This window comes from Marmota marmota, unplaced genomic scaffold (genome assembly GCF_001458135.2).
Source record: "Marmota marmota marmota unplaced genomic scaffold, marMar, whole genome shotgun sequence".
Taxonomy (NCBI): Eukaryota; Metazoa; Chordata; class Mammalia; order Rodentia; family Sciuridae; genus Marmota; species Marmota marmota.
This window is the reverse complement of record NW_025999943.1, coordinates 10,031,860-10,056,609: the sequence shown is the minus strand read 5'-3', so window position 1 is coordinate 10,056,609 and position 24,750 is coordinate 10,031,860. Positions and strand designations below refer to the sequence as shown.

The 24,750-nt window shown below is 40.6% G+C and overlaps 1 protein-coding gene across 1 annotated transcript in view; it reads right to left on the bottom strand.

Annotated features, from left to right (window-relative positions):
* Lats2 (large tumor suppressor kinase 2) overlaps positions 1–18,720 on the bottom strand; it is a 60,516-nt gene extending 41,796 nt beyond the window's left edge. Inside the window, exon 1 of the mRNA XM_015499341.2 lies at positions 18,181–18,720. Coding sequence (XP_015354827.1) covers positions 18,181–18,519 — 339 coding nt within the window. The 5' untranslated portion in view covers positions 18,520–18,720. The remainder of the gene's footprint in view (positions 1–18,180) is intronic.
* Positions 18,721–24,750: the final 6,030 nt, after the last annotated feature.

Here is a 24,750-nt window from a genome sequence, read left to right as displayed (position 1 = left end):
GGGGGGGAATTGGACAATATTCTAATCAGGTACCATAAAAAATAGAAACAAAGGGGTAAGATCCTCAATCAGGTCATATAGGGAAGAGATCATCTCAGAGCTCAGCATATAAAACACTATTTCCAGACCGAGGATTGTAGTCAGGGGCACTCAACCACTGAGCCACATCCCCAGCCCTCTTTTGTATTTTATTTAGAGACAGGGTCTTATTGAGTCTCTTAGCGCCTCTCCATTGCTGAGGCTGGCTTTGAACTTTCGATCCTCTTACTTCTGCCTCCTGAGCTGCTGGGATTACAGGTGTGTGCCACCATGCCTGGCAAATAAAAGATTCTTATGATGTTTACTAAGTGGTTTCTAAGATACTCTTTGGGGAAAAAGTCACGATATCCTGCTTTAAAAGACATAAACACTTCTTTGGAACCTATTGATGATCTTGATGATATAAAGTAATAAAATTTCCGCTTTTTACTTCAGCTGGATGCTTGGCAATGGCACTTTGGACTTTTCTTTCATTAGCTAGGGAAGGTCATGAGGTGTAGGTTTGTACCACGATAGTTCAGGGAGGTAGGGGTGTTTCTGAGCCCCTCCAGCCAGCTACAATCCTGAGCTGTAACCCTCCTCCCAATGTCTGCTCACTAAGTCTCACAGGTAGCAAAGCTAATGCAGGGCTGGTGTCTAAATCCCATCAGAGAACACTTTCCCAGCATCAACCCTGAACCAAAGTTGTAACAGACGGCTGTAGAGTCCCCCAGGGCCCAGGAACCTCCTACATGGGAGGGACTCGTCAGGAACTAGGCATGGTGGCGCACACCTGCACACCTGTATGTAATTCCAGCAACACAGCAGCTGAGGCAGGAAGATGGCAATTTCAAGGCCTGCCTGGGCAATTAGCCAGATCTCTCTGGGTTCAATCTCCAGTAGCCAAAAAAAAAAAAAAAAAAAAAAGTATATACCTATATAAATATTTTAAAAATATATTAGATGGATAGGTAGATATGATAAAAGTTACCCTTAAGTTGACTGAACTTTTAGTGAGGGAGGTTCTGGGCAGGGCATATCTAATGGCTTATTAGGACAACCTGCTGGGAGTTTACCTAGACCATCACCTACAATTAGTGTGGTTCAATTCAGCTGAAATGGCCTCGCACTTATTAAGCCAGTGCTACACCACTGATTTCCTCCCTAGCCAGAGATATTTTACATTCACTTTTAAGCATTTCATCTTCCAAACTGAATGCTTACCACATCCTCAATAAGGAGAAGTGACAGCTCCACAGCCACATGTGGCTTAGGGTTGTCCCAGCAGCATAGGCCTCAAGCTCAGCCAGGTCCAAGAGTCCTCCACACTGACACAGAATCCAGGAGACAAGGCTCCCATCTAATTTATTGTACTGTTTTTTGATTCACTGCTTTTTATTTAATAATTATTAACTATAATCAATATTCCTTTGTGTCTAACCTACTATTTATTATTCTCAATGAGTTAAATGTCTTTGTAAAATACCTTGTGGATGAGGTATTTTTATGGTCATTGGAGAGGAGTTTCTAGGGGTCAGGCATGGGGAAGGGGCCATCTGCAGGAAGACACCCGAAGAGAATGTCTTAAAAGAAATGCATAAAGTTTCATAGAATGAGCTTATTCAATAATTCTGCCTTTTGGTGTCTTCTTCCATGTAGGATTATTTCGGTGTTCATCTCTATTCATGATACCTGAGGTAAAATATCATGAAACTCTGACTTGATTTCTTTCTTTTCTTTCTTTTTTTTTTTAAAGAACATTTTCTCTTTCTTTTTAGAGAGAGAGGAAGAGAGAGAGAGAATTTCAAAATTTATTTTTTAGTTTTCGGCGGACACACCATCTTTGTTTGTATGTGGTGCTGAGGATCGAACCCAGGCCGCACGCATGTCAGGCGAGCGTGCTACCACTTGAGCCACATCCCCAGCCCCCTGACTTGATTTCATTAGGTCTGGACTCAAAATTATTAACCCAGATAGACTCAGGTCTTGACTTTAACAAGACACTATTAGTTAACAGTGTTCATATCATCTAGAATGGTAATGAATCTATGGGTCAGCTCATACAGAGGGTGGGGTCTCTCACAATCAGTAGAGAGGAAAAAGTGAGATTATTACTGCAACCCTTCATTTAATGGTCCAGGCTAGGGGGAGGCAGAGCTGTGCAGATAAGCTACTGTTGGCCAAGCAGCCCTGTAGGTCTGGACTGGTTTATTTATCAGCCTCTGCTGTATGAACTGGACTGAAATAGAGGTTCCAGTCACAAGGGTTTTTAGAGTATAGCTTGTTTTTTACCATGATTTTGCCCGATGTTTTTGAAGAGACTCTCCACCTTACTCCCCTTGCCCAAGAATTGGCACAATCCTTCTTAAGCCACTTTGAAAATACTAGCCATAAAGAGGATTACCCATGAGATCAATACTAATCTCTGGAACTTTCACTTGATGCCCCACCCTTCTTTAGTGTGTAGTAAGTGGGAGATGGAAATAAACTATCTGCATCCATTATAGTTGGATACCCCTTCCCTATGCAATCAATGATCCACTCTCAGTCACTATGAGTTAACTTACAATTTCTAAAGCATTATATAAATGAAACCTTACTATATATATACTCAGATGTGTTTAGCATTTTCATGCAGCATGATTTTGAAATCCATACATGCTGTTATGTGTGTGTAGGTAGTTCCATAGTTTGGTAGATAATATTTCATGGTATAGATGTAACACAAAATTTATTTATCCATTCAACTATTGATAAACATTTACAATTTAACGTTTATGCACAAGTCTTTTTATATACATTTACATTTCTTTTGGATAAATACCTGGGAGAAGAATGACTGAGACATATGGCAGTTATATGTTTAACTTGAGTTATAATAAAATTCCAGTCACTGCACATGATCATCAACACTTGGTATTATCAGACTTTCAAATTTTAGCCTTTGTAATGAGTATGGAGTGAAGTTTCATTGTGGTTTTAATTTGCATTTTCCCTGATGAAAACTGATGTTGATTATCATTTCATGTGCTTATTGGCCATTCCTATATATTCCTTTCTGAAGTGTGTGCTCAAATCTTTTGCCCATTTTTAAAGGTTTTGTCTTTTTACTATTGAATTGTAAGAAGCTTTTTATATATTCCAGATGCAAATCTACTGTGTTGGAAATATTTTTCTCACTCTATAGACTGACTTTTTGTCTTAATGATGTCTTTTAAAGAGCAATGATTTTTAACTTTGGAAAAAAGTCTAGTTCAATTTTAAAAGTTATAAGAGGGCTGGGGATATAGCTCAGTTGGAAGAGTGCTTGCCTTGAATGCACGAGGTACTGGGTTCAATCCCCAGCACCACACACATACCCACAATAAAAGGTTTTAAGAAAAACTTTGCCTTTCTCAGCATTGCAAAGATTTTTTTCTTACGTTTTTTTCCTGAACGTTTTATAGTTATACATTTTACACTTAAGGCTATTATCCATTTTGACTTAAATCTTGTGAATGGTGTAAGAGTAGTTAATTTTTATCCATTAGGGTATCTAATTGTCTCAGCATCATTTACTGAAAAAGCAAAAAATAAAACAAAATAAAAATCCCTTTTTTCCTTATTAAAATTTCTTGGTTTCGTTGAAAATCAATTAAAATAGTAGACATGTGCCTATTTCTGGATTCTATTCCATTGATCTATCTATATGTCTTCTGCTTCTGCCAATCCCATGCTATCTTGACTACTGAAACTTTAATCTTCTCCACTAAAGTCTAGTTCAAACTCGTCTGACTAGTGTAAGTCTTGAGGTTAGGCAACTTTTACATTCTAGGTTCTTTGAAATGCTACATAAAAATACTGAGTCTTCTGATCCATGAACATGGTATATCTCCCCATTTGTTTACATTTTATTTATTTATTTACTTGTGTATTTAATTTTTGCAGTACTGGGGACTAAATTCAGGGGTAGTATACCTCTGATCTATATCCCTGGCCTGCCTTTTACTTTGAGACAGGATCTTGCTAAGTTGTTCAGGCTGGCCTCAAACTTGCCATCCTCCTGCCTCAACCTTCCAATTGCTGGGATTACAGGCAGGCACCATTATGTTTGGATTAGATCTTTAATTTGCTCAACAATGTTTTTTAGTTTTAAGTACACATATTTTGTTAAATTTACCAAGTTGTTCTTTTATTTTTACTTTTATTTTATTTTATTTGTTTTTTTACTTTTTTGTAGTGCTGAGGATGAAACCCAGGGCCTCATGCATGCCAAGCAAGGTGCTCTACTACTAAGCTTTATATCCCCAGTCCCAATCCTTAAGTATTTTATACTACTGAATGCTACTGTAAATGAAATCACATTTAAAATTTCAATTTCCAAGTGTTCGTTGTTAGCATGCAGGAAAAAAGTTGATTTTTTGTTTGTTTGTTTTTGTATTCTGACATTACATCCTGTGTCTTTGCTAAATTATTATAGGACACTATTAATTCTGGTAAAACTTTGTTACAGATTCATTAGAATTTTCTATAAAAGGGGTCATGTCCAATGCAAATAAAGACAGTTTTTTCCCCAATCTGTATACTTTTATTTTCTCTCTGGTTATCACATTAGCTAGGACCTTCAGTAGAAATTGGAGCCAGGTGTGGTGGTTCATGCCTGTAATCCCAGTGGCCTGGAAGGCTGAGGCAGGAGAATCACAAGTTCAAAGCAAGTTTCATCAAAAGCAAGGTGCTGAGCAACTTAGTGAGACCCTGTCTCTAAATAAAATACAAAATAGGGCTAGGGATGTGGCTCAGTGGTCAAGTGCCCCTGAGTTCAATCCTCAAAACCAAGAAGAAAAAAAAAATGAAAATGAAAATGGACATACATGCCTTATTTAGAGGCAAGGTAGTTGTTGTTGTTTACGTTAAATGTTGACGTTACTGTACACAGAGGCTCTTTAGCAAATTCAGAAAGTTTCTTTTTATTCCTAGTTTGGTGATTTCTTTTTCCTTTTTTTTTTTTTTTTGGTTACAAATGGCTGTTAGAGATTTTTTTGAAATGTCTACCCTTTATCCATTGAGATGATAAAATAGTTTTACTTTTTATTTTGTTGATCTGGTAGATCACACTGATTCTCTAATGTTAAACTAAACACGTATGTTTATAATATCTTACTTGGTCTTGACAAATTATCTTTTTACTAAATGTCACTGGCAATATTTTGGCAAGAATATTTGCATTTATATTAGATAACTGGAACACTGGCCTGTAGTTTTTCTTAGTGTCTTTTGTCAAGTCTTGTTATCAGAATAATACTGGGCTGGGGATGTGGCTCAAGCAGTAGCGTGCTCACCTGGCATGCGCGTGCGGCGCTGGGTTCGATCCTCAGCACCACATACAAATAAAAAATAAATAAAGATGTTGTGTCCGCCGAAAAGTAAAAAATAAATGTTAAAAAATGCTCTCTCTCTCTCTCTTAAAAAAAAAAAAAGAATAATACTGATCTCATAAAATAAGTTGGGACTATTCCTTTTTTTTTAATTTTCTGAGAGCCTAGCTAGGATTACTATGATTTATTCCTTAATTGTTTGATAGAATTCACCAGTGAAGTCATGTGAGTCCATAGTTTTCTTTGTAGGAGGACTTGAATCATGAATTTTATTTATTTATTTGTGTGTGTGTTTAGAATAGAATTTATTTTGTGCTTTGGATGTGGGTATGAAGTACAGGACACCAGTTGCTTTGAAGTCTTACAGAATTATGTAGCTAAACATACTTAACTAGTTTTTTGTCTTGTTTTATTGGTGCATTATAGTTGTACATAATGATGAAATTTGTTGTTACATATTTGTATATGCACATAATGTAACAACATAATTGTGCCATATCACTCCCCAACTCTCCTCCACCTCCTTGCCCTCCTCCCCTCCCTTTGTCCCTTTCCTCTATTGAGCTCCCTGTTAATTTTCATGAGAGCCACCCTGCCCCCTTCTATTCCTTTTCTGGCTCTAACTTCCACAAATGAGAGAAAACATAGGACCCTTGCTTGACCTTCTGAACTCGGCTTATTTTGCTTAACCTAAGGTCTCAAGTTCCACCTGTTTTCCTGCAAATGACATAATTTATGACTCTTGAATTTCATTTAATAGAAATTAAGCCATTTAGGCTTTTCTATTTCTTTTTGTGTCAGTTTTGGTAGTCTTTGTCTTTTATTTGGAGACAGGGTCTCACTGAGTTGATCACATGCCTGTAATCCCAGCAATTTGGGAGGCTAAGACAGAAGGATAGCAAGTTTGAGGACAACCTCTGCAATTTAGTGAGACCCTGTCTCAAAATAAAAAAATAAAAAGACTGAGGATGTGGCTGAGTGGTTAAGCACCCTAAGTTCAATCCTTAAACCAACAACAACAACAACATCCGACAGACATAAGAAACAAGAAAGTGTACTGATAACTGTTTAAAGTAAGGTGATGCATGGCATTTCACTATGCTGTTTTACTTTCTAAAATTCTCCAGAACAAAAAACTAACCAAATCCAAAAAAGAAGTATGTACATAACTAAATAACAGTAACTGCCTTCTGGGCAATGGATTAATGGATGAAATTTCCTATGTGAGAATGTTACATTTTTAAAATAGATTTTAGCTGTTGATGGGCTTTTATTTTATTTATTTGTATGTGGTGCTGAGAATCAAACCCAGTGCCCCGGGCATGCTAGGCAAGCGTGCTACCATGGAGCCACAACCCCAGCCCCATGAGAATGTCATATTTTAATATATCAGGAGAACTGTCTCTCTTTCAAGTCCTGTGAATGCAACCAGGAAGCTTCTAGCTGAAACTCAGATGCTCATTTGCTCTGCAGTAATTCTGACCACATTATCTTTTTAATAGTGGAAAGACTGGGTTGGAGTAGTAAATCTCTTAAGATCCCATGTAGACACACCAGGATTTCCAGAATGGTACAGACACAAACAGAAATTTGGAAAAGTGAGACCTCAGCCTGAGCTGGACTGAATGGCTGGAGAGGATTGGTGGAAGCAGGACTTCATAGGAAGGGGAGCTATGGCTGGCTGGGGGGTGGGGGGGTACGCTCATGTGGGGTGACAGCATGAATAAAGACAATGCAGGAGAAAGTCACACAGCTTGGTGGCAGGTAAAAGGCAGACCCAAATGAAGCAGGAGGTCTGGACCAGTAACAGGAGAAATAATGAAGTTTGATTACTAAGTAGAGATCAGATCACAGAAGGAAGAGTGTGGTGGTTACCAAGGAGTGGTTGATAGCTGCATTTGGAAAAAGGTTATTGAAGAATTATTGGATTGTGGACTATTTAGAAGAATCCAGGCATAGAGAAGGGTTCTTGCAGCAAGAAGACAGATTTGAAAATCACCTGGAAAAAAACAGTAGGTATTAGAGAAAGTACCATCAATATAATGACTGAAGTGAAGACTGGAACCAAAGGCAAGTCCAAGATAAAGGCCTCAGCCTCTCTGTTAGGAATTTCTTGTGCCAGAGAAAGGGTGAGGGAGAGAGTAAGAGGTGGGGTGAGAGAGAAGCCCAGACAGAGAGAGAGAGAGAAGGCACATCTTCCTGTCTAGAAAGAATTATGAAACTACCAAGGAAATTCTGAAAGCTATCTGCTGCCCTAGTAGGGAATCTCAAACAGGTACAGATGCAAATATGTCAGACTGGAAGCAATCACAGCAAGATTCCAGGATACAAGGTGAGGCCTCTTGCTCAAATATTTCTAGCCTAAAACACCTGAAAAAAATGGACACACCAAAACAGCAGAGTTCAATGAAGCCATTTGGCATGGAGACAGAAAGGAAAGGTGACAGAGCCACATGCAGTGTCCCTGAGGTCTCCTCTAATTTACTCTGAGGCTGACAGCTGGCACAGAGTCCAATTTGTTCCACTCTGCTCAGCCATATTCTTGGGCCTCCTAGATGCCAATGCCACCAGTTTTACTATGGCTCTCTTACCAAATAAAAGCTTTTATAAATCAAATGAAGTTGCTTCAAGTTTACATTGACTGTTTACTTGTTGGCTAGGGAAAATTTTCACTGTTAATCATTTACTTTTGTACAAAACAACCTTTATTTCTATCACATGATTAATAATTCTTCTAATGTCATAACCCCAAATACATATCAAAGCCACAAGGACACACACATTCCCCGAATTTAAGCATATTTTCTTCATGTGACTTCTGTAGGAAAGGGAACCAGTAGCTGCGAGGCTGGTAAGAGAACAATAATCTTATTATTTATTAAAATATGCCATAGTGCCCCAAACCCAGCTCTTAGACTACTTCACTGATGACACAGGGCTGGGGTTTGGCTGCCATCTCTGTGTACCAACTATATACATAAGCCACCATAGAAATATTCTTTTGGTTTGCAGGACAACTCATGAGGCAGGAATAATCATTACCCCAATAATCTCAAGAATCAGAAAGAAGGTCATTTGCCCTGGTGCCACATGGTTGATGACACACAGTTCTTCCATGGTTTCTAACAAGAGCCATCTTCCCTTTCTTCCTCCTTACCCAGTTTTGTTAGGAATGGCCATGTGCCCAATCAAAGTATCCATTTACAAGGTTGTTTTAGACTCCCAGATCCTGGCCAGTTAGGTGTGGCAGAAGCTCCCTGACAAAAAGCGAGGGCTCCAGTGGTGGTTTGCTGCCCTTCCCCTGCCTCTTGTCTGGAATGTTGACTGAAGAGATGCCACCCGGTGCACATGAACACGGAAGCCACCTGCCTGCTCACCTCCAGCTATCCTCCCTGTTTTACCTATGGGTAGTATGCCTGTTGGCAGCTCAGTTCAGTTCTCAAGAGACATGGCAAGCTGCGGGGGCGGATATAGCTCAGCTGGTAGAGGGCTTTCCTAGTATGCACAAGGCCCTGGGTTCAATCCCCAGTACCACCAAAAAAAAAAAAAAAAAAGAGAGAGAGAGAGAGAAAGAGACAGACAGAGACATGGCAAGCAAGTTCAGTCAGGATTTCAACATAGGGTCAGCTTGCCTCTAACACCTGGAGCACCTCTGAGTACCAGGGCCAGATTACCCACTGCTCATACAGGGCCAGATTTTAAAAGCTGTGGTAGCCTGAAGGACAGGGGAATGGTAAAGTGGGAAGAGAAATTTCCCATCATTTCCCACACTACAGTAAGACATCAAGAACACATCAAAATTCAAATTGTTCCACTAATAAAATAAGTCAATTATAGAAAATTTAAGATTAGAAAAATATAATTATTAAAAAAAAACTCCTCTCTTTCAAATATGCCACTAACAAAATAAAGAAATCAAAGATTGGTAAAACCTAATATATAAAAATTTCATAGTGGATGCATTATGCTTCCAGTCACTTGATTTTAATATCCATATAAAGAGAAGCTGGCTAGTGACTGTGATTAACTGATGTGGCTTTTTTTTTAAGTCTGAAATTCATAATGACTCTTTTAAAATTGTTCTAAAAGAGATTACTGTTAGACAACATTTAAAAATTCAATTTCCTTGTTGGTTTCTTTTTTTGATTATTTATTTATTTATTGAAATTGTCGATAGACCTTTGTTTATTCACTTTATTTATATGTGGTGCTGAGAATCGAACCCAGTGCCTCACATGCTAGGCAAGCGCTCTACCACTGAACCACAATCCTAGCCTTCCTTGTTGGTTTCTTCCTCTGCTCTGTAAATCCACAAATGGTTTGGCTCTGAAAGAAACAGTTTAAAAAGAAGTCCCCAAATAGACTGCATGCAAACCCAAGACTTAAAACCCAGAACTCCTCATCTAACACCCTACCCCTTGCATCAAGCTGAGGTTCCAGGTCATGGTGATTTTTAACCTTGTCTGTACAACTTGGACCTTACAACCACATGACAGCAAATAATATTCTTAACAGGAAACTGTTGGGTGTGACCTAACAGGTGTTAAACAAACCATATCTGTGATTTTCAACATTTTTCACATAATGGCACACACAGAGAATGCTAATATCTATACTGCATGCATGGATAATGGGAGAAGCTTGTAGAGTCCAGGAATTCATCTCTCTAAGGGCAGCAGAAAACAACACCTCAGAAGACTGGTAGCCAGTTGTTCCCAAACCAGCCAAGAAACTGCAGCAAATTGAGCTGGGGGCGCCAGAAAGCACTGCTCCCAGGTACCTGCACAGCTTGTCCATCTCCCCAGGGAGTAGGTTTTGTCCATTTGCCTGAATGCCCAGCTCTTTCTTGCAAATCCACCAAAACTGCAGATTCCATTGTTAACCTAGGACTTGCACCACTTACAAATGTTAATAACTCAGGGAGGAGAGAAAAGACACAATCCTCAAAAATCCATTGTAACAAAGAAAGTGGGTCTAGCCGGGACACTTAGTAAGAATCCCTCTCATAATATGCCATTTGCCTACTACACAAAATCGGAGAATCATTTCTGCTTTTTTTTTTTTTTTTTGGTACAGGAGGCACTTAACTACTGAGCCATCCCCAGCTCTTTTTCTTTTTTATTGTGAGACAGGCTCATGCTAAGTTGCTTAGGGTCTTGCTAAATTGCTGAGGCTGGCTTTGAACTTGTAATCCTCCAGTCTCAGCCTCCTAAAACCCTGGGATTATAGGCAAATTGATGAGGATTACAGGTATGCACCACCACACCCGGCTATCATGTTTTTGAGAGCTTGTGAATCTGGGTCCTAGAGCATACTGACCAGAACAAAGCTGCCACCACATAGGCTTAAAGACTATAGGGAGGTGGATATTCAACAAATGCACCATTACTTAGCAACAAGTTCTGATAAAAAGTATTATGGGGAAATTAAGGTATAATGAGAGAGCGCAGGGGTCTAATTTATACTGGAAGATCAAAAGGCTTTTCTGAATCACTGACATGAAGACAGCCATCAAGAGGAAATGGGCATTGGGCTAGGGGTGGGCAGTGCTGGGAACCAGACAAAGTCACAGGGCAGGACGGCAGGGATGGGTGTGGCTTGAGGCCACAGGCTCCAGAGCACCATCCCAAGGGCAGTGAGAAGTTTCCAAAAGGGAAGTGACAGAATCTTCCCTTTCCAGAATGCACTCTCCTTGGAGGAGGGTGCTGAGCAGGAAAGGCCTGATTGAAGGGCAGGAGAGATGGCAGAAGACACTGCAATCTCAGGAGTGAAGGCAGAGACCTGGACCCCAAAGAGCAGAGGACAGCTGCAGAGGGGCTTTGGGAGGGAACTGACAGAGAAGAGTGCTCAAGGGTGACAGGGGAGAAAGCAGGTCACAAACAACATGCTCAATGTAACCGCATTCTGTTACGAAAAATAGATGTGTACATTACATATAGACCTTGTTTTATAATATATAACACTGTACACGTTTTTACTAGAAAAAAGGTGGCCACTTTTATACCCAAAACGTTAAGAGTGATCATATCTGGGGTGAAGAATTACAGGCAGGCAGTCTTTTCTTCTTATCCTGTTCCATATTTTCCAAACCTATATGAGGAACACATTTTAGTAGCTAGTAAAGACTGTAGAGTGGGAGTAGGACACAGAAAGGTATAATCTGCTTGTATATTGTCAAAGTAATTTAATTTTTTAAAAAAGTATGTATTTATTTACTTTTTTTTTTTTTTTTTTTTTTCAGTACTAGGGATGGAACCCAGGGGCCTTAGACAGGCTAGACAAGCACTGCACCACAGAGCTGTACCCCCCCAGCCCTAAGGTAATTTTAAATCCTACTTTAAAAGATACAGTTTACCTTTTGTAGGGTCAAATTTGATTTGAAAGGCATTAAAAAAAAAAAAAAGAGTGGGGAAAAGGCAAGGAACTGCTACACCCAAAAGCCATTGTGATATGACTTCCTGTTAAATTACTGACATTCCTAAACCTAAGTGTTTCTTTCTTCCTTCTATTAGTATTTCAGGGCAGAGTGATTATTCACACCAAAAAAAGTGGTTCCCTTTCCAGAGGAAGGAGGAAGAGGAAATGTATATGCTATCTAAATCTTTTTTCATTAGCAAAAACCTTTATTTCAGTGAAACAATCCTGGGGTGGGATTCTGCCTGTCAGTCAAGACAAAGAAAACAACAGTTTAGTGCTAATGTTTCTCTAGGTCTTTCTCAATAATGCATATTGTTTTTGTTTGTTTTTTAATTTTTAGTTGTAGATGGACACAATTATGTGGTGCTGAGGCTTGAACCCAGTGCCTCACACATACTAGGCAAACACTCTATCACTGAGACAAAACCCCAGCCCTCAATAATGCATATTGTTAGAACTAAACAGAATAAATATAAGAATTGCCTTTCACTAAAACATCTATTCCAAGTCTGACACTAGAGGGGAGGGCTTTCACCTGGATTAGTTACGGATCATCTCTGCTTCAGTAATTTATTTTTCTTCTGGGATTCAATCCAGGGCTTTGTGTACGCTAGGCAAGCACTCTACCACTGAGTCACATTCCCAGCCCTGCTTCAGTAAATATTAACTGAACACATGCCCCGGAGAAGCAGCTGGAAGGCCTTCAGGATACACAGGAATAAACCTCCAGGATCCAGTCCTCAAGCAGAGGGAAAGTGAGACAAGAAAGAGCACAACAACTTGCCAACACAAGGCCTGTGCATCCACTGCCTATGAGTGAGGTTGCTATGAAGTCTAAATAGGAACAGCTCATCTCCCAGTGAAGCATAAGGAAGATCCAGTGGTTAAAAAAATAATAATAATAAATGGAGCCTTAAGATACTAGAACCCAAATAGGAGGAAGATGGGAGGGGACCTAACTAGCCAACAAAACTGATACGTGGAAAAAAAATCCCTGTTATGGTTTGAATATTGAAGCCAGAATTAGACAGGCAGTCAGTATAGATAGGTAAATTGAGTCAGGTCGGATCAAGGAGGCCAATTTTGAGTGAGTCCTGCAAGTTGGAAGACTGTCCCCTGAGGGATTGAAATGTTAATTCCTTCAGAGCCCTTCCTCCACCCTTATCAAGAACCTACCCCTGCTCCAACCTATTGCTAGCAGGTAACCTGTCTCAAGAATTGCCCCTCCCTACAGGGAGCTATAAAGTTAATGAATGTGTCCTGGGCTGCTCCATACTGCCCTTCTCCCTTCAGCCCACCTGTTTCCCACCTTTTTGGCCATCCCACTGAGCAATCCTGGGCCTAGTCAGTAGCAGGAGGGAGAAAGACAAGGGAAGAAGGCAAGAGAACAAAGGAAGCCTAGGACATATAAAAAGGGCAGAACACCTTGCTTCTGGGGATACCAGGATACCAGCTGTGGCCCCCTTCTCCCTCCTGGGAGAATAAACCCTGCTCTATAAGCTTGCCTCGGCGTGCTTCTCTAATGTTCAAACTTCAACATGTGAGGAAGCAGAACTCGTCACCTATAATGGGCAGTATCAATATGAGGTGTCCCCAAAAACCTCACGTGTAAGATAATGCCTTAACCGAATCAGTGAATTAATCACCTGATGGGATTAATTGGTGACTGAAGGCAGGTGGGATGTGGCTGGGGGTGGCATCAGGGGCATGGCTTTGGGGTATATGGTATCTGGCAAGTGGAGTGTGCTGAACATGAGCCCGGAGGAATGAAGCCTGTGGTGTATGGATTGAGACCTCTGAAACTGTGAGCCCCCAAATAAACTTTTCCTCCTCTAAGATTGTTCTGGTTACGTCCTTCAGTCATAGCAGCGAAAAAGCTGACTAAAACAGTCATTTGGGAATCAATAAGTAGAAAGGGGTAGCTGGGAGAAGGCCCATTGCACATCCTTATCAGAGAGAGCTCATTGGTATTGGGAAATTAGTGAGTATGTGCTGTGGACTAGAATCTGCAGCTGCAGCAAGACAGGGCATCGAGAGCCAGCAAGTTCTGTGCATGGGTCCAGCGAAATGAGAGAGGAGATAAATGACAACAGGATGCCCCAATGAACATGAGTGAAAGGGGGAGAAGCCATAGCAAATGGAAACACAGAACCTGAAAAAGAAGCAGCCATCCAGCAACAAGGGCAATGGTGAACACAGGATACATCACAGCCAGATCTCTGAAAGACCACCCTCAGAGAGTAGTACATTGACTCCTTCCTCTCAGTGACACTGTCACTTGTTTTGTACGAGTAATAAGCAAGTGTAACAAGCACTCTGCACACAGGTCAGTTCACAAGCACTCAGGTGGGACAGGATGCTGCACCATCTCAAATGACTGCTGTGCAGTTCTGAAGAAATAATATCTGGCAAGTGCTTAGGATGGTGCCTGGCACACAGGCACCTGCAAACCCCAGGGCAGTTCCCATGCGAGACCCTCCTACCCCTGAGGCTCAGGCCACAACCCCTTGCAGTGCTGTCAGAAGAAGAACTTGTATAGTGTGTGGAGAAACTTGTTTTGTTTTGTTTTTTCTCTCTGCCCTTTTGGCTTAAAAATGCATTTTTGACTTCCTTTGCTTATTAACCAGATCCATCCCAGATTCCCTGGGTGCAGTGGTCATTGTTTTCAGGAAGGCTGCCTCTGAATGTACATCTCAATTACTGGCTATTTTCCTTCTGCCAAATTTGGTTTTAAAAAAACACTTTGTGGGGCTGGGGATGTGGCTCAAGCGGTAGCGCGCTCGCCTGTCATGCGTGCAGCCAGGGTTTGATCCTCAGCACCAAATACAAACAAAGATGTTGTGTCTGCTGATAACTAAAAAATAAATATTAAAATTCTCTCTCTCTGTTTCTCTCTCTTAAAAAAACAAACAAAAAAACCCACTTTGTTTATATGTTCCCTATCCTCATTCCATTAAAGATTTAATTTAAACACATACAATAAAGTGGAAGAGAAGTGGACTAAATCAGGATTAGGAAAATCACAGCTGACACAAAAATTCAGGAATATATGGATGCTGAGCCACAAATTGGGCACCTCTCGGCAGACAAGAGGGAGACTCCACTAAGGTCAGAAAGCAGGTTGTCAAGAGAAGAAAAAGCATGCTGATTTCTCAAGGGAAGCAAGAACATGTGGGAAGTATTTACATCTGGAAGAGATTTCTCACCCAAGTCCTCCTTTAGGGGACACAACCTGACAAACTGCATTGCTATTCCAAGGGATTCCAGAGCCATGGGCCTGACCTGGAAGCTATTGCTTTGGGTCCTCATTCTCCCAAGACCTATACTCCTACACTCCTAAGTACAGTAAGCTCAGCAACACCTCTGCAGCGTGGCATGGAGGTGCTCCACCTGTTAACCCACTTGGAAAACACAAGCCACTGCTTCTGTGTAACAGAGAAACATTACATACATTAACATCACTGCAAATCAATTCAGTGCTTTTAAAAACCCTGAAGAGGAAAACCTGGAAATATGATTATTTGAAACCATGAAGATTAAAAGAAGAAAGAGAACTGAATGTTATAAGGCAGTAAAGTAAAAGCTAAATTTAAGTGATTACTTATGCCAATAGCAAGTATTCAATGATACAAAATATGAAATTTGTAATCAAAAACTTAACATTCCAATTCCTCAAAGCTATATTTAAAGAGCAGCTCTTTCCCTTAAGGAACATTAACCTACTAGCCTAGTTTCCTTTTACCTATAGGAATTTCTACAAGTCTTTAATAATTTATGTGCAAAAGATTATGAATATCATATTATTTGATATATATATATTATATCATCACATAGAAAATTTAGTCTTTTGCGTTTTCCAGAAATTTTCACTTTTAGACATTTTCATTTAAAATAAACCCATACATGCTAGTTACATGGATACGCTTAATATGAAAATTCACCTAGCTGTAAGCTTACAAATTATACATTTTATACATTTATTTATTTATTTATTTATTTATTTATTTATTTATTTAGTGGTGCTTAGGGTCAAACACAGTGCCTCACACATGCTAGGCAAGCAGTCTACATCTGAGGCACAACCCCAGCCCAAATTATACATTTTTAAAATGTAAATTTTACTTTAATAAAAAGTTAAAAAGAAAGCATTCATTCACAACCAGTCAAGGGAATGTTTTCAATAAGCCTTAGTCCAGATAAAATGGAAAGATGTCTAGATGCACATAAGTAAATAAGATACTGCATGTGAAAGCAGGTGTCACCACTAGCACCTGCAAGACCTTGGGAAAACAAGGCACTTACTGCCCTCTGATGAATAGAGATTTAAAGTTAGCACTTAAAATTAAAATACAGGAGAACAAAACTGCCTCTGAATTAAAACTGCATCTAATACAATAGGAGACAAAGGGGGAAAGGTACAAAGGTAGGAATTTTCTTTACCTATTGTACTGGAATTCAAATAATCTGATTTATCCGACAGATGCACACAGCTTCAGAGGCACCACTGATCTTTTCCTCACATTATTCGGGCTCACATAATGAAATTCCTACTAAAAATTTTTGAAAGCAAATACACCCTTGTCTGAGTTGGAAGGTATGGGTGGAGGTGCATCTAGACACCGAACTGACTGAATAATTTCAGGAGCATTAAAGATGGCAATGGAGCCCCTTCTACTAACAATTAACATAAATTAAATGTTGATGGGAACACTTCATTGGTATCATGATCCTTAATTTTCCTGTACTTGTATTTTACCACATTAAAAAACAGTATTACTTCATTATTTCTTGCACTGTAATTATCATTAATGGATTTTACCCTAATAAGATCCCACCTGTACTTTGGATTATTTGCTTGACTTGTTTCTTTTTCTCATTGCCGAAATACAACTGAAAAGAACACCGGGGCTCTGGTTGCCTCTTTTGTTTGCAATTGATTTACAGGAGAAGATTTTAGGCTTTACTGTTGGCCTGAAAGCCCCTCTGCAATGTTATTGCAATGTTTCCCTAGGACTGCTCCTTTCCTATTTTCAAACCACTGCTTTTTGTTTGTTGGGAATACACTTGGCAGCATATTTAACTTCATACTTTTACCATGAGCAAGGTCATGCCTTTGCTGTCAGCTTCCACTGCTAAAACACTCCACACCACATTACTCATGATCCTGTGCTTTACAAACGCAACTCAACCTAACAATGCTAGCTAGACACAAGTTAATCCCAGTATATCCCCAAGTGTCAGGGAAGCCCCCTACAAAATAGCAGGATTTGTTTCACAAACATCATCTGAGAAGTGTCAGTTTTCTCCGTTAAGTTCTACACAAGAGGTTTGAGATTGTCTTTGAAAACAAAGATGACACTTTTAGCCTTTTCCTACAACTGTGATGCCAGGGGTAGATAATTAGGTTATTTCTAGGAAACTAAAAGTGCTCATGCCATCCTGGCTCTGAGCTAATTTTGCAAGGCAGCATAACTACAGAGTTTATTTCTATTTTGTAAAATTGTGATTTTTAAAATGACAGATGAATTATAAAGCGCTGGCTTTCATAAGTCATTTTATAATACAATCATAGTTTTGCTAGTTACATTTTAACTAATTACATTTATACTTGGTTTGATACTAGTTTCATTTTATATTGTCCTGATTCTCAACTTGTATTTTATTCAGGTATGTTAAGAAAGCATAAGAATACGGCTATAAGTTGTATATTTATGTCTAATTGATGCCATCTTCGTTAATGAAGGTGCAACTGAGAAGGTAAAGCATACCGTCACCACATTTTGATGATTTTTTAAGCCTTTTCTGATTTTTCTTATTTTCTGCATATACTTACATCTCCCATAACAGTGTAAACAACTGTTTTTTAAAATAGGAGCAAACAGAGAAGAGCCAATGTATGTTAACCAATACTCCTAAACAGAGTTTAAAAATACATGAACCAAAAACAACAAAAAAGGAAAGCTAATCCCTTCCCCACGATAGCTCAGAATAACCCTCAATAAACCCCAGAAAAAAAGGTGAGGTAGGAAAGCCCTTCTCATCATCTTAAGAACAGAACTGGGCTGGAGATATAGCTCAGTAGTGAAGCACATGCTTAGCATGCTTAGGCTCTGTGTTCAATCCCAAGCGGGACAATTTGGGGAGAGTTCAGAAACTTCTGGATCTTGCCTGAGAAGAAAAGCACCTAAGGACTGTTTTGGAGACAAAGTAGAGAACTGTTCAATGATACACAAAAGAGCCCTTGATTTTTAACCTCAAGACACTTCAGTGAGAGGTAACCAATTCATAGCCTTCGAGTAGCTGCCGAAGGATTCTAGCTGCCCCCAACATCCTCGAAGTGGCTCCTCACTGTAACCACCCCCAGGGGAAGCCAGAGGAGGTCTGTGCCTACCTGGTCACATCCTGCATTCACCAATTCCTGCAGCATTTGCCGGTTTACTTCTGCAGCCGCGGAAGTGCCTGATTCATTGGCAAAAGGCAACAGGGAATATCTGATTTCCCTGAGTGCTTTCTGATAAGGTCCAAACTTCGGGGTGGTTCTCATCTGCTGCTGCCTGGTGGCATCCTTGCTCCCCAGGACTTTGGAATCCAGGGAAGTGTCACTGTTTGGTCCCACGGGCAGCCCCTGAGCCGAAGACTTGGATGGCTGCTTTAACCCTTCACGGATCTCTTGTAGTCTCTGTCGGCTATTCCCAGAATAAGTTGTGGCAGGAAAAGTCTTTGGCCTCATTGTTAGTCCAGTTTCCTTTTACCATAAATATAATCTTCTCAAAGTATTTTATTATTTAAAAAAATAGTCAATAGAATCAGTTAGTTGTAAACATACTTTTCAAAACAATTTCCTTTTGAAAATTTTCTTTCCTTCAATTTTTGTAATTCCTATAGAGAACTTAAAATTCTCCAGAGTCTTCATTTTGAAGACCATCACTCTCTGAAAAAGAAAATAAATGGGGGAAAAAAATGTTTACTTGTGGTTTTTCATATAATGTTAATGCTACTTTGTAGAAATGGATAATGATCTTTGAAATATTCCACCTGGGAAGATAAGAAAGAACAGCATTCCCTTTCATAGATGACCAAAATACTCTTTAGCTCTGATCAAAACACATGACGTCTGGGGATGTCCCAAGGTGTTTCCTATAACATGTAGTCTGCAACCAAGTAAATCTCCATAAATATCTAACTCAGAGCAAGAACAGTAGACTCAACAATTGATAACACATTTTAAGTATTTCATTATGATGTAATTTCATTTTAAAATCCATGACTTGAGTATTTAGGGCTAAACTTTCTCCATGGATTTCTGGTTTGCCCTTAACAATCATTCAAGTCCTGGTCCACATCCCTCACCCTGTGGCTTTACCCACCTCTCTACCTACCTGGGGCTATTGTCCTTCCATATCTTTGGAAACTTTTACTCATGAAACTTTCCAACTTTCCTGTGACAACACAAATCTTGTCACATTACAGATGTCCTGTATTGCAGTAGAAAGAAGTTTCCATACGATGCATTATGGGACTGAAGGTAATGACCTCCTTGAATTTTACAAGGTGTGCACTTAATATTTTGACACAAATAGCAAAATTAAAATATCTTTCTTGCATAAATTGATACCTACATGGAAAGGAACTGGGCGATTTCATTCTCAGAGTACACCATGCCCACATTAACAACAAGTGGCTGCATCATATAAGTTATTGGTGTAGACTACTTACCACTCCAGCAGAGAAATGGTCTCTTTATACAGAGCTACACATTACAAAGACACTTTTCCATGGTGAAGTGTATTTACCCCAGGCCTAATTCATCTACTACTCTGCTGTTCTTTCATTCAGAAAACAAAATCCAGCCTAATTCCCTGACAGTACCCTTAGCAGCCAACTCTGGTCATTTATCAGCCATGCCAAATTGGATGAGCTGGTCAACCTACCTTACTCAGCACTCTGGGATATGCATCGAGACCAGACTTGGAGCAGTATGGTACTGAGTAAGATGATACATGTGATCCAATCTGCAGTACTGTCAAGTCTCAGGGTGGTTGGGCTTAAAATTTTTTTACTTTATGATAATGCAAAAGCGATATGTATTTAGTAGAAACCATACTTGGGATTTTGAATTTGGATCTTTCCCCAAGCTAGCAATATGCAGTATGGTCCTCTCTTGATGCTAGGCAATGGCAGTGACCCTATTATTCCCAGTCAGCCTGCTGTCTTGAGGGGAAACCATTGATGTTCTATGGTGTATGGTGTGCTGGCTAGGATGTGCAGGAGATGAGGTGGATCAAATGCATTTTTTACTTAGAGTACTTCCAACTTATGATGGGCTTACTGGAACATAACCCTAGGAGTCTCTAGCCCTGAAACAAATACTTAACTGTGCAATTACTTCATAACCAGCTGTCCTAACTAGCAGGAATGGCTGTGGTATGGCATATGCCCCTAAGATAATGCAGAAGCCTAGCGGCCTATTCCCCTTCTTCATCTTCGTCTTGCTCTCACCTCACCAATCCCCTTACTTCACAGAACTAAGTGAGCAAACTTTGGGGAAAATCACTTTTGAGTTTTAATGAACAAAGAAAAACTGATCCAAAAAAGAGTGTCTTTTAAGAGAGGAGAGGGAAGGGGCTCTGAACTTTTAGTTTCAGTTAGGAACTTTATAACTGTAAAATGGGACTCTGCTTCACAGACAATTTCATGTGGGAAAAAGTTAATATGTGTAGCTAATGTTTATCCAGTACTTACCATATGCCAGGCACTGTCTAAGGGATTTCATATGAAATGATTTACATGGATCTATTACATAACCATCTACAATACAAAACACTAAGAAATGACATTAAAATTACTATTGCTTTTTTGATGGGGACAGTGGTCTTAAAAGTTTTACTGTTCACTTTCAATGTAACTGAGAGAAGACTCTATTTAGGTAAGAACCAGACTCTTTCACAACATGAAATTCTAATTTTTTTTTAGTTGTCAATGAACCTTTATTTATTTATTTATATGCGATGCTGAGAATCGAACCTAGCCACACATGCCACAAACAAGCACTCTACCACTAAGCCACAACCCTAGACCCTAAAGTCCTTTTTTTAACACACAACTTCTAAGTATTTTGAAGTCATTGAGATGACTGTGTAAGGCTATGCAGATAGTGAGCTATTAGACTCAGGGATAGCTGAGGTTCCCCTGGGCCTGGGGTTGGCTGTGGCCCAGAAGCCCAGAGCTCTGCTTAATTGGTGTAAAATGGGGCATATTGCAACCACGTTCATTTCCAGTGACTTCGTGGTCTGAGCATCTGTTTAGAAAGACCTAACTTTCCAAAACCATAAGCTCACATTCCAACAAAAACGGAGGGATTCTCAAGAGCCTGCCAAGCACATAGGGAGGATCCTAGCAGTGACTCGGATGCCTGGGAATACAGAAGAGTTCTTTCTTTTCCAGCAGGAATTCACACTAATCACTTGGTTTCCAATCTTTCGTCAGGAAGCCGAGCTCCCTTCATGACAACACTAGTGCAAAGGAGGAGCCTGACATACGCAGGAAGGGTGTCCTCCTTGTCAAAATGTCTTAATTCCCCCACCACCCACTCCTCTATCCCACCCCCATCCCCACCTACCTTGCAAATGTGTATTAAATGCCTACTAAGTGCCAGGCACCAACAAAATAAGTAAACAATCTCATTTTCTGCAAATTTTACAGTTGAGAGGTGAAGGTGAGGCAGGTAAATAAATGAAGTTTTTAAAAAGATGCCCAAAACGAAGGGGGAAAGCATATAAAGGAAGGAAGAGTGAAGGAGAAAGTCAGAAGAAGCTGTAAAATAGAGATAACTGAATCTAAGCACTGAGAAGAATGGAATTCCAGCTGGAGGGTAAGGCAGACACAAAGAAGAGAGGACTGTGATGCCTACAGGCTCCTGCCCACACTCAGCTCCGTGAGGAAGGGGCTCTCCTAGGCTGAAACCACAGGGAGATGCAGGGGCTCGGTCTGGAAGGTCTTCATGGCATGTCAAGATGGGGACTCAGAGCAGAAGCTAGGGAGCCACTGTCTGTGGTTAAGCTTTGGAGGGACCTGGCCAGAACTGTCCTTCAAAGAGTTGAGTCTAGAACCTGACTGGGTGGTGGACTCCAGGCAGAGGACAGATGCTAGGATGTGGAGCAGCAACCCCAGGGAGGGAGTGGGGGCTCCAGGATCTCATCACACCATGGCCAGAGAGGCATAGGTGGGGGAGCCATGAGCATCCAGGACATTTACGTAGTCAGTGGCCTGTCTGCTCGCTGATAAGATGGAGCCATCAGCAGGTGTTCCTTATGGGAGTGACATTTTACTCCCAAGTGATACCAGCAGATTGCAGAGAAGAGCAAGCTGCTTGTCATTCAGCTACGAAACAGCAAGAGCCACAGGAGACAGTTCACAATGAAGAAAAAGAGCAATGAGAAAGTTCCACATTAAAAGCCAGGAGGAGGAATGTCCTCTGCTCAGTCATATCAGCAGAGGGAGGGGACTCAGGAGCAGCTGAAGGAGGCCTTGTGGATTCTGAGGTTCCTAAGCTCTCTCTGGAATTTGCTCTAAAAAAGGGAAGCTGTTGAAAGCTGAGAGGAGCAGAGAGGTTTGGGCAGGGAGGGGTAAAAGTGGGGACAATATTTTACTTAAGTTTAACACATATGTTTTAAAATACATAAATCATAAGGACATAGATCCACTAAGAGATCACACTCTTATGAAATAAAACAGCAACTGCGGCAAGAGGTTTATCATTCATTGTTGTAACTGCAAAAGCTCACAGCCACTCCCAGACCCACACCTTAAGGGAAAACACCTTAGTGACTTCTAACACCAAGGATTCCTTTGACTAGTTTTGTACTTTATATCCACGGAATTAAATTTCATTTCATACATTTTGTGTGCTTACTCGTACCCATAAAGTATAGCAGCAGCTGTCAAACTTCATCGCTGAGTACTATTCCAGGTAGGAATCTACCATCACCTATTGGTACATTCTGCTCCTGGTGGACACGGAGGCTGTTTCCATTCTGGGGCTGTTACACATGGTGCCTGACACCTGTAAGGCTGCCATGGTGTGAGGCCCTGAGCTGTGAGGTATTGAGAATTGACTGTCTCTTCCAAGACTTTGCTTCCCCACCGTGTCAAAAATTTTCTGTATAGTTACTGGCAGAGCGCATGGTGGCTGGTTTGGCACATTTGTGAGATGAGAAGAAGGCACCCCTTTCTCACATAAACCTGCATGTTACTCTATTACTGTACAACACAAACAACTCTTGCCCGGGAAGCTCTCCACATAAACCGAATATTCCGACAAATAGATGCAAATAGGGCCCTTGAGCAATGCACAAACTGTACTCATACAAGATGGCCCTCTTAGAAGGTCCTGGGCATGGGGAAAAGAATGACCAACCTCTGATTTCAAGGTGTTTGAAGATGGGGAGGCAGATAAGAAAATCAGTTACTAAAATACAGTAAAATATGTGTGACAACCAGTTTGCCTAAAGAAATTATAGATACCTGTAACAGACTGACTGGAAGATAGACAGTAGTGATTGCATTTAAGAGCAAGGGGCAGAACCCATCGGAGTTGGTGATGATCACGGACAGGACTGATTTGAAAGGTGGAGAAGGGGTTTCAGGTTTGGAAAACAGTCAATGGTGGTGCCCTTCTCTGAGCTATGTGGACAGTGGGGAACACCAGGAGAGCAGTTTCTGCTGTGGAGAAGGGGCCATCTCCAAAGATGAGGACAGGGTTGGGGAGGCTTGTTAAGAGGATGGGTGTTTAGTACCAAATAGCAGCAGTTAAAGGTGGGAGGCCTGGGCCGGTCCCCAGCTCATGCACTGGGCTCTAGATGGCCTAGATGTGCCGCCTGTTCTCCTAAGTTTTAGCTTCCTGCTTGGTCTAAAACCTCACTTTGTCTGACCTGAGGGTCACCCATGGTGCTGCCTATGAACTCACTCTTGATCTGTAATGCATGATAGATGGCCAATTATAAGCATTACTAATTGCTACAGTTTGGATCTAGAATGTCCTATGAAGGCCATGTGTTAAAGGTTTGGTACTGAGCTTGGTGCTACTGGGAGATGGAGGATCATTGAAGAGGTGGGTTCCAGTGGGAGGTCTTAGGTCACTGGGGGTGTATCATTGAAGGGGACAGTAGGATCTCAGACTCTTCCTCTTTCTCTTTGCTTCCTGGATACCATAAGATGAACAGCTCCTTCTGCAAAGCACTCTTGCCATGATATGCTACCTTGCCACAGGCCCAAAAGCAATGGAGCTAACCAATCATCAAGTAAGACCTCCAAAACAGTGAGCTGAAATAAAACTGTTCTCCTTTAAGCCAATTATCCTCAAATATTTGGTTACAGTAATGCAAAGTTAACATGCTAATTAAATTAAAAATTCAGATTGGGTTAGGCAAAAAGGCTAGAGAGAAGGTCAGGAGATAAGGCCAGGGCAAAATTAAGATGGGCTTAATGGAAAAGGTACCAAACTGAATGCAGAAACAGGAATTTCATGCTCACCCCAAGTGACTCCTCTTTAAATCAGTATTTGAGAATAGTGCTGAGAAAGTTAAAGTTGATACCTTTGTACTTTAAAGAGAGAAAAGCACAGAGAAGAGGATTGGGCTCCAGTTGTTAGGCTGACTAAAACATATATGTGCAATCAGGTGCCAAGTTGCTCAGGTCTGAGCAGTATCTGAACCTAAGGAACTGACAGTAGCCCATCACCAGGTCTGGTGTGATTCTGTAACTGTGCTGTGCCAGTTCAAAGGACCAGGTCCTTCCTTACCTCAGGAACTCAGCAGGACCCTTCTCTCTGCTAGGCATAAATAACCCCACCACCATTATTAGCCTGATTCACTCCTACTCCTAGATTCTCAGCTTAAAACTCTTGCCGTAGAACACTCTTGAACACCTGTCCTAAGAGATCTGCTGTTCACTCAGTCCTTTC